The 16,394-nt window shown below is 42.2% G+C and overlaps 1 protein-coding gene across 3 annotated transcripts in view; it reads left to right on the top strand.

The window, feature by feature from the left end:
• Positions 1-16,394, top strand: part of CHCHD3 (coiled-coil-helix-coiled-coil-helix domain containing 3) — a 283,621-nt gene that overhangs the window by 10,498 nt on the left and 256,729 nt on the right. For 2 of the 3 annotated variants that reach the window (XM_030308461.2, XM_030308462.1), the window contains exon 2: positions 891-978. In XM_030308461.2, the coding sequence (XP_030164321.1) occupies positions 891-978 (88 nt within the window). Of the gene's footprint in view, positions 1-490; positions 655-890; positions 979-16,394 lie in introns of those variants that run through there. The other variant, XM_030308463.1, reaches the window with a different exon arrangement.

Genomic DNA, 16,394 nt, shown 5'->3' with positions numbered 1-16,394 from the left:
AATAAAGAAAATAAAAAGAATGGTACAATAGTAATTCAGGGACTGATGACTCTCAGACCTTCCAGGCCTGAGTGTTCCTCAGAGCCTCTGCCTTACTGCCAACTGTCTACTTGTTATCTGCACTTAACGTCTGATGGTGGCAAGCCCTGTTTCTCATCTATACCGCCATGTGTTTCCCTCTTCTTGGAGTACTGTTATCCCCTTCTCTTCCTAACACCTGCTTATCTTTCCCAGTCCCGGCCCCATGCCTGAAGCCTGGCTAGATGTCCTGTCCATTATGCCTTCTGTATACTTCCATTCTAGGCCAGCTGACATAGGCAATGCTCTTCCTGTTATATTTAAATGCCTGATGATTGTTTCCTCTAACCCACTTTATGCAACTTGATGACTATTGAATACCCCAAGTCTAGCCTGGTTCCTGGCACAGGATAGCTGCATAATAGACTCTGTTGAAAGAGCAGTTGTTTGTGATTAGCCTGAACAGGAGGGATGGAGGGACACCATTTCCTTTGAGACTGGAAGGAAGGAAGGAACTAAGACCTGTTGCTTGCATAAATTAATTTGTAGGATTAGGGGAGGAAAGTCAAAGGCGTTTTCTCGGCTTACGTTTTCTCAGAGATGAATTTAGTGCACTGTATAAAATGAGGACAGGAGGTATTTATAATGCGCAATTAGCAGTGCATTAGAAGAAATAAAGTAGCGCTGTAGGGTGCATCTTGATATCTTAAAACTTTTCTTCCTTGCTTTTAGTTTTATAGCTATTAGCTTTCTTTAGGCCATTCGTTACACATATTGATATGGATGACTAAATTGCTTGGGTGCTATTGTACTGTTTTCTTTGTTTCCTTTTTTTTTTTATAATTGATTTTATTTTGATGTTGCCTTTTCAGCTTTCAGAAAATGTGATTGATCGTATGAAGGAAACCTCCCCATCTGGTTCGAAGTCTCAGCGGTATTCTGGCGCTTATGGTGCCTCAGGTATTTCAGAATTTTAATTTTAGAATTTTTAGTAGAAAAATTATAAGCGATAAAAGTTTACTTGGTAGTCAACTTCTTCTACACTCCTCTGTGTCTATTGTTATTTGGGTGTTCAGCTTTTTATATGCAATGTTAGAAATCAGTACCAGGGTTTCTTTTAAGACATTTTTCACTAAAAGGAGAATGAATCTACTTGCAAAACAGTCTTGGGAACAATTTTTTTATTCTCAGCCAGCTTCTGAACCCTTTATTAAGTTTTGGCAGGTTACTTCATAATATCTGTATAAAATGGATTACTTGTAGGAATATTAGAGATTTAGGAATAAACATTTATAATAAAATATTGAACTTAGAACATATCGACTTACTGTTTCCAAATTGTGAATATCCCTAATGCTTTCATTTTCCAGTAGACTTCTTCTAAGTTTATAAACAGTTTATTTCTTCTCAGTCCTAATTATTGATGAAAACAAGATGTTAAATGAAATCTACAGATGATTATTAAGCCTCAATGTATTTGTGGATCCTGTGGAATAAGAGACTCTCTTTTCTTTTCTCTCCCCTATCCCATCTGTTTCTTCATCCAACAGATAGTTTATTGAGCACCTGCTATGTGTGTGGTACTGTTCTTGTGCTACTCAGTGTGATGGATGGACACTCTGTTTATTCGGAAAATGGCAATGGGAAAATAATCGAGATGGTTAATCTTGGACTAAGTAGTTTCTGTATTTATTAGAAAGGGTATCGTGTGGCAAATCTGCCTCCAGAATGAGATACACTGAGAAAGATGAAATGCTGCCCAGATGCTATTCACTTGGGCATAGTCTTGACCTTCTTAGCAATCATTAGTTATACCATGAATTGAGCTTCTGATAACGTTTTTTAAAGCAGAGGGTAAGAGATGAGTAAGAAATAGTTGAGTAAGAAATAATGAATAAGTAATAGTTCTTGCTGTTAATGAATCTTCTTGTTTAGTGGGAGCATTAAGAGGGGTTCACAGTTCATTAACATTAGAAAGTGACCACTCCCTCCTTGCCAGAAACCCTTTCTTTGGCTTCTGGACCACACACTCTCCTGGTTTTCTTCCCACCTCTTCAGCCTAGTTGTCTTTGCTGATTTCCGCTAAGTAATTTCCCCCAGTGCAGTGGCTTTTGAATCATAATACAGGTGCCCGTCACTCCCATAATTGTATCACTAGCTCTGACTTCTCTCCTTGAACAAAACTTAGACAATGCCTACTTGAAGTCTCTGCTTACAGATCTTCAATGTAACATATCCAAAGTAAGCCTCTTTGATCTTCCCCAGCCTTGCTTTTCTCCATCTTTCCCAGTAAATGGCACAGGTGGTCAAGCCCTAAACCTGGGCCCCATGCTATCCTTACTCCTTACTTTGGGCCATTAGCCAGTCTCGTCCCATCCATCTCTACAACACATGGGAATGTGACCCTTTCACATCTGTCTCTTCTGCTGTAGCACCGACCTAGACAACCAGTGCCTCTCACCTTGCTGTCTGAGAGCCTCTTAACTGGTTCCCTATTTCCTTTCTTGTCCCTTTACACTTTGCCATGAACACAGAAGCCTTAGCAATCTCAAAAAAAAAATTGATCAATCCAGGTCACATCCCAGTGGTGGCTCTCCATGGTACACGGAATATAAATTGAACTGCTTTCCTTGGCCTCTGAGGCACACCATGACTGGACCCTTTCTGTTTTTCATCTCATCATTTATCATTTCCTACCATCCTTCTTTTACTTGTGTCCGGTGACTGCCATCTCCTCCAGAAGGTAAGCTCCAGGGACATGGTCCCTTGTCTTTTCACAACTGAATTCCCAGCTTCTAGGATAGTTCCTAGTGCTTAAGTGTTGAATTAATTTAGGGTGATCCCATTATCCATTTTGAAGGTAGCTACTCGTGATCGTTTTGGAATATAATTCTATAAATTTAATTCAGGTGGCATTTACTTTATTGACTGTCCACTGTTGTGCAAATAATTAAGCTAGTTGTTTTGAGAGGACACACACACACAAAACTCCTCTCCTTTCAAAAAGTTTTGGGTTTTTGGGCAGAAACAACTAAGTATATAAGAAGATGATAAGAAAGATAGAAGCATAGTATAAGAGAAACCTAGAAAGATACTAAAATTAAGTATATCAAATATTTTGGCTTAAGAATAACTTTTGATATGTGGATTTTTTTTTAAAGTTTATTTATTTTGAGAGAGCGAGAGAATCAGCAGGGGAAGGGCAGAGATGGATGGGGACAGAGAATCCGAAGTGGGCTCCAAGCTGACAGCAGAGAGTCCTATGTGGGACTCACAAACCACGAGATCATGCCCTGAGCTAAAGCTGATGTTTAACCGACTGAGCCACCCAGGTGCCCCGATGTGTGGATATTTTTTAAATTGGAATTTGTTCTACAATATGATTTTTTTCTGGGTGGATTTCTTTCCTTCCTACAGTGTTAGGGAGAGAGGATGATAATGGTGATGATGAAGACAATGAAGTAATGATGGAATAGTGATAAATAATCCTTAAATGTCATTTGCATGCTTGATACTCTGCTAAATCCTTTCTATGTCTTATCTCATTTAATCCTTATAACCCTGTGAGGGAGGGACTGTTTTTAACCTGTTTTATATAGAAGGAAATGGAGACTTGACATGATTAGTTATCTTGCCCAGAGTCCCAAAGCTGGTAAGCAATGGAGGTGACAGTTGAATTCAAGTCTGTTTGACTCCAGAGCAGATGCTGTTAACCACCCTGTTTATTATAATTTGAATGGTACCTGGCTTCATTTGTAGAAAGGATGTGACAGAAACTAGTTGGAGGGAAAGAGCTCCCTTTTAGTGATGTGCTGCTTGAGTTTAGGAAAGAACCTTCTATCTGTAAGTGATTGTTGCATCTTCTAGCTTTTCCCCACATTAGTTCTCATTCAGTAGTGCATTGGAGGAGAGAAAGTGTTTTCCTGCTTGGGTTGGTTTCTTGAACTGGTACTTTTGAGAGAGCGGATGTGGGTAGGAGGCTTTCTGTGAATGCTCATGGTCTGACCTGCAGAGCATGACCTGACATCGTGATGCACCCTGGCTGTGCTGAGGCGTCTGTCCCTTCCCATTTCTGGGTTTGACATGACTGATGAACTCGGGTCCATGGCCAGCCTGGACACTGAAAACTCGTTGAATGCCACCTTGTGTTTTGGTGGTCAAGCTAGAACTACATTCTGAATGGTAGCACCCAGTCACACGTGGCTGTGAAGATTTAAATTAAAATTAATGAAAATGAGATAAAACTGATGTTTCAGCTCCTCAGTTGCGTGAGTCACATTTCAGTGCTCAGTAACCACATGCAGCTAGTGGCTGTCTTATTGGACAGTGCAGATACAGGGCATTTTCATCACTGCATAAAGTTCTGTTGTGTAGTCTAGAATGTATCAGTGCTTGGCATTGTGAGCTCCATCAGATGATTTCAATGATGTGACTGAAGTTACTGAGCTCAGTGGTGCTGTGTGTTTGAATCTTGTTATCTTGTTGCCTGCCTTTCCCACATCCCAGCTCCCCCAGGATTGTGGGTAAGTGGACACTTCCGGGAATATTTCCCTGGGGTATACTATCTTCACCTCAGTCTTTTTTTTTTTTTTTAATTTTTTTTTTTTAATGTTTATTTATTTTTGAGACAGAGAGAGACAGAGCATGAACAGGGGAGGGACAGAGAGAGAGAGAGAGACACAGAATCGGAAGCAGGCTCCAGGCTCTGAGCCATCAGCCCAGAGCCCGACGCGGGGCTCGAACTCACGGACTGCGAGATGGTGACCTGAGCTGAAGTCGGATGCTTAACCGACTGAGCCACCCAGGTGCCCCACCTCAGTCTTTATAATAGCTTCCTGAACTGTGTGTTACAAGTGTCCTGGAGGTATTGATTCCTTAGATTCCGAGTAGCTGGGGAACACCTGTATCTTCACATTCTGCATAAGTACTTGGCTTTTTCTGTCTGTACCATGATGTGGTACAGGATGTGGCCCTCTGAGTAAGAATATTTCCCTAATCTATTCCAACCCAACTCAAGAAAAGAACTAAGATCTGACATGCTGTTTTGAAATGGTCTTGCCCTTAGGTTAAGAATGCAGTTAGACTATGACTGTGCCAATTAACAAAAATTTATTTTTCTTAAAAATAAGAAATGTTTATAAAAGCAGAAAGCCTCAAAGTTTATGTTCTTCTCTGAGTTTGTCTCATTTGGGGGTTTTAGTTAATACTCAGTAATAGAGTTTTTTTTTTTTTTTTTTTAATTTTTTTTTTTCAACATTTATTTATTTTTGGGACAGAGAGAGACAGAGCATGAACGGGGGAGGGGCAGAGAGAGAGAGGGAGACACAGAATCGGAAACAGGCTCCAGGCTCCGAGCCATCCGCCCAGAGCCTGACGCGGGGCTCAAACTCACAGACCGCGAGATCGTGACCTGGCTGAAGTCGGACGCTTAACCGACTGCGCCACCCAGGCGCCCCAGTAATAGAGTTTTTAAAGGTTTATCATTTAGATGTGTTACGAAATAATTTTTCAAGTCTACATATTGATAAAAATGTCACCAGCCTTTTCTACATTTTTCGGTGTCAACGTAAGTTATATATTAAATGTGAGTTGAATTTAAAAAAAAAATTTTTTTTTAACGTTTATTTATTTTTGAGACAGAGAGAGACAGAGCATGAACGGGGGAGGGTCAGAGAGAGGGAGACACAGAATCTGAAACAGGCTCCAGGCTCTGAGCTGTCAGCACAGAGCCCGACGCGGGGCTCGAACTCACGGACCGCGAGATCATGACCTGAGCCTAAGTCAGCCGCTTAACCGACTGAGCCACCCAGGCGCCCGAGTTGAATTTTTTAATATTCATTAAAATGCCTTCTTCCTCTGAGGAGTCTCATTCATACCAGCCCTAGACTATTCATATGTATGAATATAGGACAGCGTATTTGGTGGACTGAGAGCCCTAGGGTTTCTGTATATAGGAGCTAAGTTTTGTCATATATATTGTTTGAGAATATAATTTATGCTATAAGAAAGTGAGTTCCTCTAAAGACTTTACTGAAACTTTTTTTTTTTTGCCAAACCTTGAACCAGATCAATGACTCGTTGCAATAAGTATTTGCATGTAAAGCTGTTCAGGCAAAATAATATAATATGTGACACACAGCAGATTGTAATGCCACTTTAATAAATGAATGTGCTCTAAAGAACTTAACTGTGTCCTTGCTGCCTCAAATTCTCTGCTGTGTTATGTGTTATCCCAATTATGTTGGTTTGCTTTTACACCAGTTGATTTTTTTTTTAGGCTGTTGTAAGGCGATATTAACATTGTGCATCTGTTTTGATTTTAAAAACCACTGTTGGATATCGATTTTCTTCATTTCCACCCTGATCCTTTAGTTTTTCTGGCTTATAGTGAGGTCAGACCGCTCATGTTTGACCCTACCTGATGTTGAGGGAACTCTGTCCCCAAATCAATAGGAAAAAAACAGGCAGGAAATGACATTAGGAGGCTATTTGTTGGTTTCCTAAGCCACTAGGAACCAGATGAAAATGATGAATCTGGGAAAAAAGACAAATAACTCACTTTAATTGTTATCCTCACTGGGCAAGTTTCTCTGTACATTTCTTGCCATTGTGAAAAATAAGAAAGATTTGCTGATTTGTGTTAAGTGTATCACTGAGATCACTAAGTATTTGGCAGCCTTAACAAATTGCAGGAAACCAATTTAAGCCGGAAATAGCACAGCCCAAACTCAACAGCCAGTTTAGGGAAATAGATTCATCTATATGTTCTGTGTGTTTTTCTCCCCAAATCTAGCCCTCTTAAACAGCTCTTTAAGGCCTATTTAGACATAACACAGTAGCGAGAGTTCACAGTAAACACATTGCACTTGTTCCTTTGACTTGAGTTACAAGAATGGAAGGGAAGTTACAGAATCTAGGTTTCCAACTTTTAATACATGAAACTTTGTTGATGTCAGTGTCTCAAGTGTGCACTTTTTGTGCTGTAATAGATAATTTGTCTGACGGTTCCTAAAAGGAAGTTATGCGTATGCTATTTATTTATTTATGAGGTAGGGCACAAGTGAGCGAGGGGCAAAGAGAGAGGGAGAGAGAGAATTCCATGAGGAGTAGAGAGAGAGAGAGAGACAGAGAAGTGGGGCTTACCTGAAGTGGGGGATCATGTTCACCTGAAGTGGGGCTTGAATTCACAAAACGTGAGATCATGACCTGAGCTGAGGTCAGATGTTTAACTGACTGAGCCACCCAGGCACCTTGCACACTATTGATTTAAAGGCTTTATTTATTTGTTTATTTACTTACTTACTTACTTACTTACTAATTTTAACTTTTTAAAAAAGTTTATCTATTTTGGGGGCACCTGGGTGGCTCAGTAGGTTAAGCTTCTGACTTCAGCTCAGATTACAGTCTCACAGTTCATGAGTTCGAGCCCTGCAAGGGGCTGTGTGCTGACAGCCCAGAGCCTAGAGCCTGCCTCACATTCTGTGTCTCATTCTCTCTCTGCCTCTCACCCGGCACGTGCGAGTGCGTGCGCACGCGCGCTGTCTCTCTCTCTCTCTCTCAAGAATAAACATGAAAAAAAAAGTTTATTTTGAGAGAGAGCACACAAGAGTGAGAGCAGGGTGGGGCAGAGAGAGAGAGAGAGAGAGAGAGAGAGAGGTGGAGGGAGAGAGAATCCCAAGTAGGGTCCATGTCGTTAGCGTGGAGTCCCACATGATCCGAGCAGAAACCAAGAGTCGGAGGCTTAACTGACTGAGCCACACAGGCACCTCTCAAGGTTTTAAATCAAATTCTCTAGTCAGTACATGCTGTTCTTAAAATAGATCCACAGTCTATGTTTAATGGATGGTTGAACTCATATTGTTAATTCAGTCAACAAGTATTAGCATGGCAGTGGTCTTTGGCTTCAAGGAATTATTAGTTTGGTCAAAACCTATTTAACATTATAATGTAGTGGAGAAATACTAGTTTATTACCCTTTACCTGCTCAGTTAATATTTTTGAGTTGGTGAATGAATATGTAAGGAAGATAGAATATGCTAGAGGGATAGAAAGTGTTTTAGGAATTCAGAGAAGACAGTCAAGGGCTCGGGCAGGCAGGTAACCAGGGGAGGTGGAGGTGTTGGTGTGAAAGGTGTTCCATAGACTCAGTACACAGGTGTGAATACTTTAGATGAAGGGTACACGTGGGGGTCTCATGGGACAGAAGGTTGAGGAAGTTAAGGAATTGGCTTTTGTCCTGTAGGGCCTAGTGGCTACTGAGCATTCCCATTTAATTTTAGGGTGCAAGTTTAGAGAGTTGCATTTGGTGCTACTGTTCAAATGTACTCAGATATTAATAACACTGTTATGGCTAAAAATGCAGTGCTGATTTTTCTCATTGATATTTTTACATTTAACAAATGTAAATGGTAAGAATATATGTTTTCCACTGGAGTACTAAATAAAACCATTTTCATTTTCATGAAAAGATAAGCAGCCCCATGAGCATTTTTATTTGTCCTTAACTGGCCCTATAGCAAAAAAGAAAAAGAATAAACAAAGTTGCCCTCAGCTTTTTGAGACAGTATAGGGCACAGCAGATGATTTCTGAGCACGGAGAGTGAAATGATACAAAAGGGTGCCTGGAAAGATAATAGACAGGATGCGCTGGAGATCAGAGACAGGGACGGCCGCTCTGCGTGGTGCGGATCCAAGAGGCGGTGGCAAAGAAGGACTTGGTGGACTTGGTGCCTCAGGCCACAGGGCTGGTTAGTGGCAGTCCCCCCCTCATCTAGGGCACTTTCCTCTGTATCTGTTGATCCGTCACTGTTGTGTTTTATTTGTTTTTGAGGAACCAGCACAAATTTAAACTCACTTTGTTTTAAAATCGAGAGCACTAGTTCCCTCCTAAAAATGGAACAAAAAAAATCATTGACAATACAGCTTATATCCCATGGTATTTTGGGATGATGAGAGGGGAGGCATGCAGAAAAGAACAACCTCCAGCAGTAGAGGCAAGCAATTACAGAGAGATGCTTAGTAGGTTCTGACCTGTCACTGAGTCACACCTTCCAGTCGTTTTCTGTGACTTAGAACTTCTGCCCTTTGATTTCTGAGTTAACTGACCACTGGCTGAGCTGCTTTTTATTCCGTCTTCGGAGGCCCCTGCCCTGTGATTGGTGCAGCATAGCTGCCTTAGTGCTTGGAGGGGTTTGACATCAAGTGGGCCAGAGATTCCTGACTTGTTCCTCAGTTCCTGGAAAGAAGAGGTGCTTTGTTAGGTGCATTGCGTCCTGTAGATTCGCGGTGTAGTGGTGCCGGGGAGTCAGCGCTCAGGAGCTGAGCTGAAAGGCAGGAACGGCAGTGACCACGGGGGAAGAAAGAGAAGGGGTGTATTAGCGAAGCGCTCCACTTTTCGCCGTGGTAGATTTTGACACTGAAGTGAATTGCGGGATAGTGGATTGTATTTTCTCATAGAACAAGTGTCGTTCTTGGGCATTAACAAGTAAATCATGGTCAGCGCCAATGATGGCTCATAAACCACAAAGAGAAAACGACTCTAAAGTCAAAATGTTATAATCGTGCTTCAGGATTTATAAAATAAAATGTCCGACGTTGGTTATGGAGGCAGCTCTCCTGGCTTATAAAGTGTAGGACATACAATACACAAAAATACCATCTTTGATTTAAATTTAATATACCAGTTATAAAAATAAACACTTGATTAGCAATATTTTTGTCTTTCTTAGAATTTGATAGACTTTGAGGGCGTCATCTGGATGGCCCAGATCTCAGAAAATAAGTTGCCCAAGAGAGTGTTAAAGGTACATTTTTCCTTTAACTGAGGAATTCAAGCTGAGGTATTCAAAATCAATCCATTGACCCTTCCGGCTATTGACCAAATTGTGGGTTATTGTTGTCGATGATGATATGTTTCCTTGTAAAAAAACATTTTAAAAAGTAAAGTCTGACCCAGCATTTCATTTCTTCTCTCTACCCTTTCCTGTCTCCCTGGTTTATTCAGAATCACAGGTACAGTGCTCTGTATTAGGCCAAATCAGTGCTACCCGGGAACACTAAGTGCTTTTAAGTCCCTTTTTAAACCTGTTCTGCCCCCAGGGCTACTTGACACTTTGTTGACAGCTGTCACTGGACTTGAGTGTTCCTTGAAAAGCGTTGGGCGCCCATGTGGGTCATTACAGTGAGGCTCTTCAAACTTTTTCACAGAATTGCCGTGGCATGCTTAAGACGGTGTTCTGGGTCTGCACGCCCTGGTCCCCCTGACTGAGCGGTTAATCGGAATATGGGTTTTAATTAACCAGACCGAATGATTGGAGCTTGGAATTGCTTTCCAGGGTAGTAATGGTAACTGTCTCCTCACTTCAAGGCTATGATGTCTGGCAGATTGTGCGGTGGGGAGGTAGAGGCCGCAGAAGGCCCTTGTGCCAACAAAGACTTTGTTGTCAGGACTCATTTACTTTGACTGGTAAGCGAGTGCTGCTGCTCTGTTCCTCACTTCATCCCCCTTACTCTTTTTTTAATTCATTTTGCTGGTCCGCCCCCCTTGTGCCTATAGTCCTACAGGGGACACCCCAAGCCTCCCTGTGTGTTTGAGGAGTAGGGGCAGAGCCATGGTTTCACATTTTACGGTTTCTCCCGTCCGCGGGGTCGTTGGCCCAGCAGCTTCCATCATCTCTCCCCTGCCGTGTTCCAACAGTGTCTTGCTCAGCTCCTGGCCTTCAGTCTTGCAGTTTCCAGTCTGTTTTCACTGCCAGAGTATGAAACCAATCGTGCCTTTCCTCTGTTTAGGGAAGCCTGAGAGGCTTCTCTTCCCCTTAGGATGATCTAGATTTCTCCTATGTTGCCAGCAGGTCCTGCACAATCCCTTTGCTGCTTTATCTCCTACCTCATCTCCCAGACCCACCTGTCTCATGGTGAACTCTAGTCATATTGACGTTCTAGAGTGTTCCTTTTGGGTTTTTGACCATGTGTGAACACTGTTCCCCCAGCTGTCTTCCCCAGCCCCAGCCCCAGCCCCACCCCCACCTCACCTCCTGCTTGTCTTTTATCTGGCTAGCCCTTCCGGATTGTTCAGATGGCTGGAAATCATGTACCCCAGCAAGTTTTTCCTGACTCCAGGTCTGAGCTAGGTGCCCCTCCCAGCACCCTGTGTGTGCCTCCCCTTATCCCATAGTGCTGCAGGTGCCCATGTACTCAGCCCTGTCTCTCAGCTGCCACAACTTTTCTTCACTTGTGTGTCCTCTCAGGACACCTTATATGGTGCGTCTTGCTGTGGTGCCGACCTGTCTTGGCTGAGGTGAAAAGCGGTTACAGGTCTGTCTTTGCTGTAGGTAAGCATCGACCTATTGAGGTGAGATGATTAGGCAAACTCACATAAAAAAAAAAGAAAGTCTCAGAGGGCTGAGGAGATTTCTCTTTCTTCAGGAGCCATTTTCCCATAATCTGGGTACAGACTTTCCAAATTGATACCTTTTTGAAGAATCTCCTGTGCTTTCATCACTGTGTCTATAGTACTGATCCTTGTTAGAGTATGGGCTTCATTGCATTGTAGTTGCCGGCTTAGTTGTCTGTCTCTCTTCCTAGATTATGAGCCTTTGGGGTCAGGGAATGTTTGTTTACTCCTCTTGTATACCCACAGCAGGCCCCGGTGACTATGTTATCATGTTAGGTGCCCAATACATATTTGTGGAATGAACGAGCTAAAGCCATTTGGGTCACGGAGCCTGATGTGTATACGTGCGTGTGTCAGCTAGACACAAGGTGGAAAAGGGATCTTTCTCTTACAGTTGTTCCACTGGGCATGGGTATGAGGGTCTTCACCAGGCCCAGGATGGTGTCCATGTAATGCTTTGCCAGTTTTAGTTCTTAACCATAGCGAATCCCAGGAAACCCTGTTGCAAGAGATCCTTTCTCGAACACTATCTTGTGAAAAGCACAGTCTGTGGAGCTAGTGGCTAGGGAGTAGGGCCCTGATTGATTCAAAAATGCTGATGTGGAGATCCATGTCCCATTCCTAGTTATTAATTTAGTTTGGAGAGAAATAATGTGCCTAGATTTTGCCACATTTTGGGGAGGGCTGAAGACAGTTGGGATTTTCCCTCTAGGACCCTCCACTCTTTTTTTTTTTTTAATTTATTTTTGAGACAGAGAGAGACAGAGCATGAGCAGGGGAGGGGCAGAGAGAGAAGGAGACACAGGATCCGAAGCAGGCCCCAGGCTCTGAGCTGTCAGCCCAGAGCCCGACGCGGGGCTCGAACTCACAGACTGTGAGATCATGACCTGAGCTGAGGTCGGACGCCGAACCTACTGAGCCATCCAGGCGCCCCAAGGACCCTCCACTCTTAATTCCTGGTACCATCCTCACTTTCCTTCTCTGTTGCATCAGAGTTAATCTGACATTAGTCCCTTTGTGCCCTGGAATTTGAGGAGTTTTAGGATGGTTAGATTCGGCCTCTGACTTTGAAAAGCAGCTCCTCAGCCCTGGCAGCCTCCTCCAGGAGGACCTTCTACTGTGTTCCTGATGTCAGTGCTCTGGAACCCTTGAGAGTGGAAGCCCTCTTCATCCCTTCTTCCTGGGCAGCTGTTCCCTTGCTGGATGTCCATTTCTGACGCAACTGTTATCACTCTTGTCTTCCAGAAAGGCTGGTCTCAAAAAAAAAAAAAAAAAAAAAAAAAAAAGAAAAACAGAAAGGCTGGTCTCTGCTCTCATTGACTTCCTCAAGTGCCTGGGGCCAGCTCTGCGGTTTTGGTGTCTGGAAGCTCAGGAACTTAGAGGTGTTAGGGATTGGAAGGGAGATCAGCTGCTTGTGTCCTCTTATGCCGGTGTGGAGAAGACTGGGACACCAGGGAGCTGGCTCCTCAGCGTGTTCAAACACACATAGATAGCTAAGCATTAACCAACAGTGATCAAAGAAAAACCTCTGGGGCACCTGGGTGGTCCAGTCCATTAAGTGTCCAGCTCTTGATTTCAGCTCAGGTCATGATGTTGGGATTCGTGAGTCGGAGCCCTGCATCAGGCTCTGCTCTGGCAGTGTGGAGCCTGCGTGGGATTCTCGCTCTCCCTCTCTTCTCTGGCCTCCTTCACTTGTGTATGTGCTTTCTCTCTCTCTCTCACTCAAAAATAAATACACTTAAACTTTTTAAGAATTTGGTTTAGCTCATATGGGAATTTAGCCAAGTAATCCCATTTTCACCTTATTGCTGTATACTGCAGTAGTGATAATGCATATAATTATATCAGATTGGCTTTGCCCTACCATTTTGTTTGGTAGTTAGGCTACATTCTTCAGATGTAATTAGTCTTGCTATCGATGTAACGGGCATCTCATTGCTTTAAAAAATAAGATAAATATTGATTGCTGTATGTCATTTTTGAGGATTGACCTGAGGAATGATAAGAAAATCAATTACCATAATGAGGATAGATTTGATCTAAATAAAAAATATAAAGCAGCATTAAAGATTGACAACTCCCCCAACACATTTTTATTGTTTCATGAATTCAGCCAGCTAGGTTATGGATTCTGAATGTTGTCCTTGTAATTATGTAAACAAATTATTTTAACAAAACACTTCCAACAGCTCTCATTCATTTCCCTTCTTAAAACTTGTGCTTTTAGCGAGAAGAGACGGCTTCGATCCACAGTGTGCATGCACACTTGCAGATGTCATAGGGCCGATCATCTCTGTCTTGTTCTCTACTGGCAGGAGGAACGAGACTAGCTAAGCAGCTGTTGTTTAATGCTGTGGGGCATCCTGGACGCCCGTTGGGCACAATGTGTTTCTTCAACTTTTTAAAGTGACGTGTTGACTTCTGGGAATCTCATGAGATTGAACCCATGAACTGCCTTTGTGACACCTTTATAAAACTTTTCTGAAAAGGTTGCTTTACTATTTTTTCTCAGAAGCTTTTTAGAGTGATTATTACAAGAATATGGGAAATTCTAATCCTCTTTTCATGATTATTTGGCCTTTGGCAAATTTTATTAGTTTTTTAATAAAAAACTTTTGAGAAAACATGGCTTGTATAATTAAAAAATAATTTTTTATCAAGCCTGATAAACATACAAATGATAAATTGCTCCCTCTAATTTTTTTTGTCCTATTAAACATTATAGCTCTATGGGCATAGGCATTGTTTCATAAACCCATGCTCACCTTTTTGCAAAATGATGATTGCAGAAATGACAATCAAATTTAAAACCAGTGATTTTTTAAAAAAATTGCTCATTTTTATTGCTCATTATTGCTTATAGGACTTGGAACTGAAACTTTTTAAGGCTATGTTTTGATTGAGAGTACCCTCTTCTCCATCCATGTAAACTTCTTTTAGCTGAACTGTCATAGAGGCCTCTGTAGTACTCAGGTCTGCAGCATTATTTCTGATGCACTGCAGGAGGTAAGATTTGTACCAGGCTAACCAGACTCAGGATGGAGGCTGCAAAAGCTGACTGCAGTCACCACCTCTGTTTCCCTGGCAGTGATACAGTGTGATGGTGTGGTTTTGGGAACAGGATTCCAGAGGAAACGAGCCCGTTTCTTCAAATAGGTAATGGGAAGGTTGTAGTTGAATTACCTGGGATAGAAGAGAGAGAGAGCGTGTGTGTGCGTGTGTTTGCGCGTGCATACACGTGCATGCACAGTGTACGTTTAGTGTTCAAAGAGCTTTTGCCATTTATTTATTTTATTTATTTATTTGTTTTTTTTTTAAGAGCTTTTGCCATTTGATAGTTGTGTGATCTTGTGTTATCTCCGTTTTCTCCAGGATAAAATGGAGAGACTGATTTCACATGGTTGCCATGGAGACTAAATGAGATAATGTACGGGTGCTGACATATAGCAGGTGATCAATAAATGTCCCTTCGTTAACATAGCATCCAGGGCTCTGACTTCAATGCCACGTTTCACACACCAGGTTGGCTCTGCCAATCTTTCTGTCTCCCTCTCTGCCTTTGTCTTGTGTTCTGTTCCCTAGTCTCAACAATCATTTATTTAGTCCTGGCTGTGTGCCAGACACTATTAAGTGCTGGGCTTTCATAGATGCATAAAGCAGAGCAGTGCAGTGTATGCTGTAATGGAGATACACCTGTAGCATGAAGAATTAAGGACTAACTCTGCCTGGGGAGGTCAGGGCAGACATCATGAAAGAGGTGGTGATATTTGAGCTGAATATTGGAGGATGAATAGAGTTTACCTATCACACATAATGGATTTGATGGTGGGGGATGATGAAGGAGGTGGGCGCAATTCTTTCTTGGGAGAAGAAATGGTGGTTGTGGCATCAGAATCATAAAGGACTTAGTGCTGTCTGGGAATTACAACTAGTTATATTTATTTAGAATGCAGAAACTGAGTGGGAGATTAGAGTACAAGTAAATATGGATGGAATAACAGAGCTAAGGAGTGTGGATTTACTTCTGTAGCAAATGCCTCCATCCCCATGTTTCTGTACTTGATTTTAACTATTTGTGTGTGTATATATGATCAACTCAAAGGTCACCTTATCAGAACTTCTCTTGATTCTGTTTACTTTGCCTTTCTCTGAACATACATGATACTTTGTCTGTATTTTTCCCTTGGTGGTCACTATTTCTACCAATAAAATAAGTGGGTTATTGATAGCTGTGTTAGCATCTTTACTCTTCAGTAAGCTCCTGGAAGGCAGAATTCACACCTGAAAGCCCCCCCTGGGCCCCACTGTGACCCATCTGGCATCTGCCTCACCTGTAGAGGGGGCTTAAGAATAGAAGGGCCCATGAGCATCCCCAGCTTCTTCAAAATACTGTTGACCTCAAGAACATTGTGTTCAATGAGAGAAGCCAGTCACAGAAGACCATATCTTATATGATCCCGTTTTTATGAAAAATGTCCTGCACAAGCACAGAGAAACAAAGTAAATTAGTGGTTGCCTACGGTCGGGGCGGTGGGGTGCAGGTGGGTAGAGAGTGCCTGCTGATGGTTGCACAACTGTGTAAGTCACTAAAAACCACCAAACCTGTACACTTTAGATGGGCAAATTTTATGGTATAGGAATTTTATCTCAATAAAGCTGTTAAAATACTTTTGAATCTTGTCAGATTTTTGAAAAGTATCATCAAATGCATATTTTTGCCTGTTCTCATGTTGACAGTACCCACTTAGGGACTTGCATTATAATATTTATTATTCTGTTTTAAAATTGTGACTTGGAACTCAGTAGAATGTAGGTGAAGTAGGCTTTGGGAATTCAGTACCCCCTCAGAGATGCCAGGGAGTGTGAGAGGGACCTTCTGACGAGCCCACGCAGTGACATCATTCTCTGTGTTAATTTTAGTATCAATGAAGTGGCATCGTTGGATATAGTTGAACAGTGTATTTTTACCTTTCAGGTTTTTGAA

Source organism: Lynx canadensis, chromosome A2 (assembly GCF_007474595.2).
Source record: "Lynx canadensis isolate LIC74 chromosome A2, mLynCan4.pri.v2, whole genome shotgun sequence".
Taxonomy (NCBI): domain Eukaryota; kingdom Metazoa; phylum Chordata; class Mammalia; order Carnivora; family Felidae; genus Lynx; species Lynx canadensis.
The sequence above is the reverse complement of the archived record's forward strand: the minus strand, read 5'-3'. Positions and strand labels throughout refer to the sequence as shown.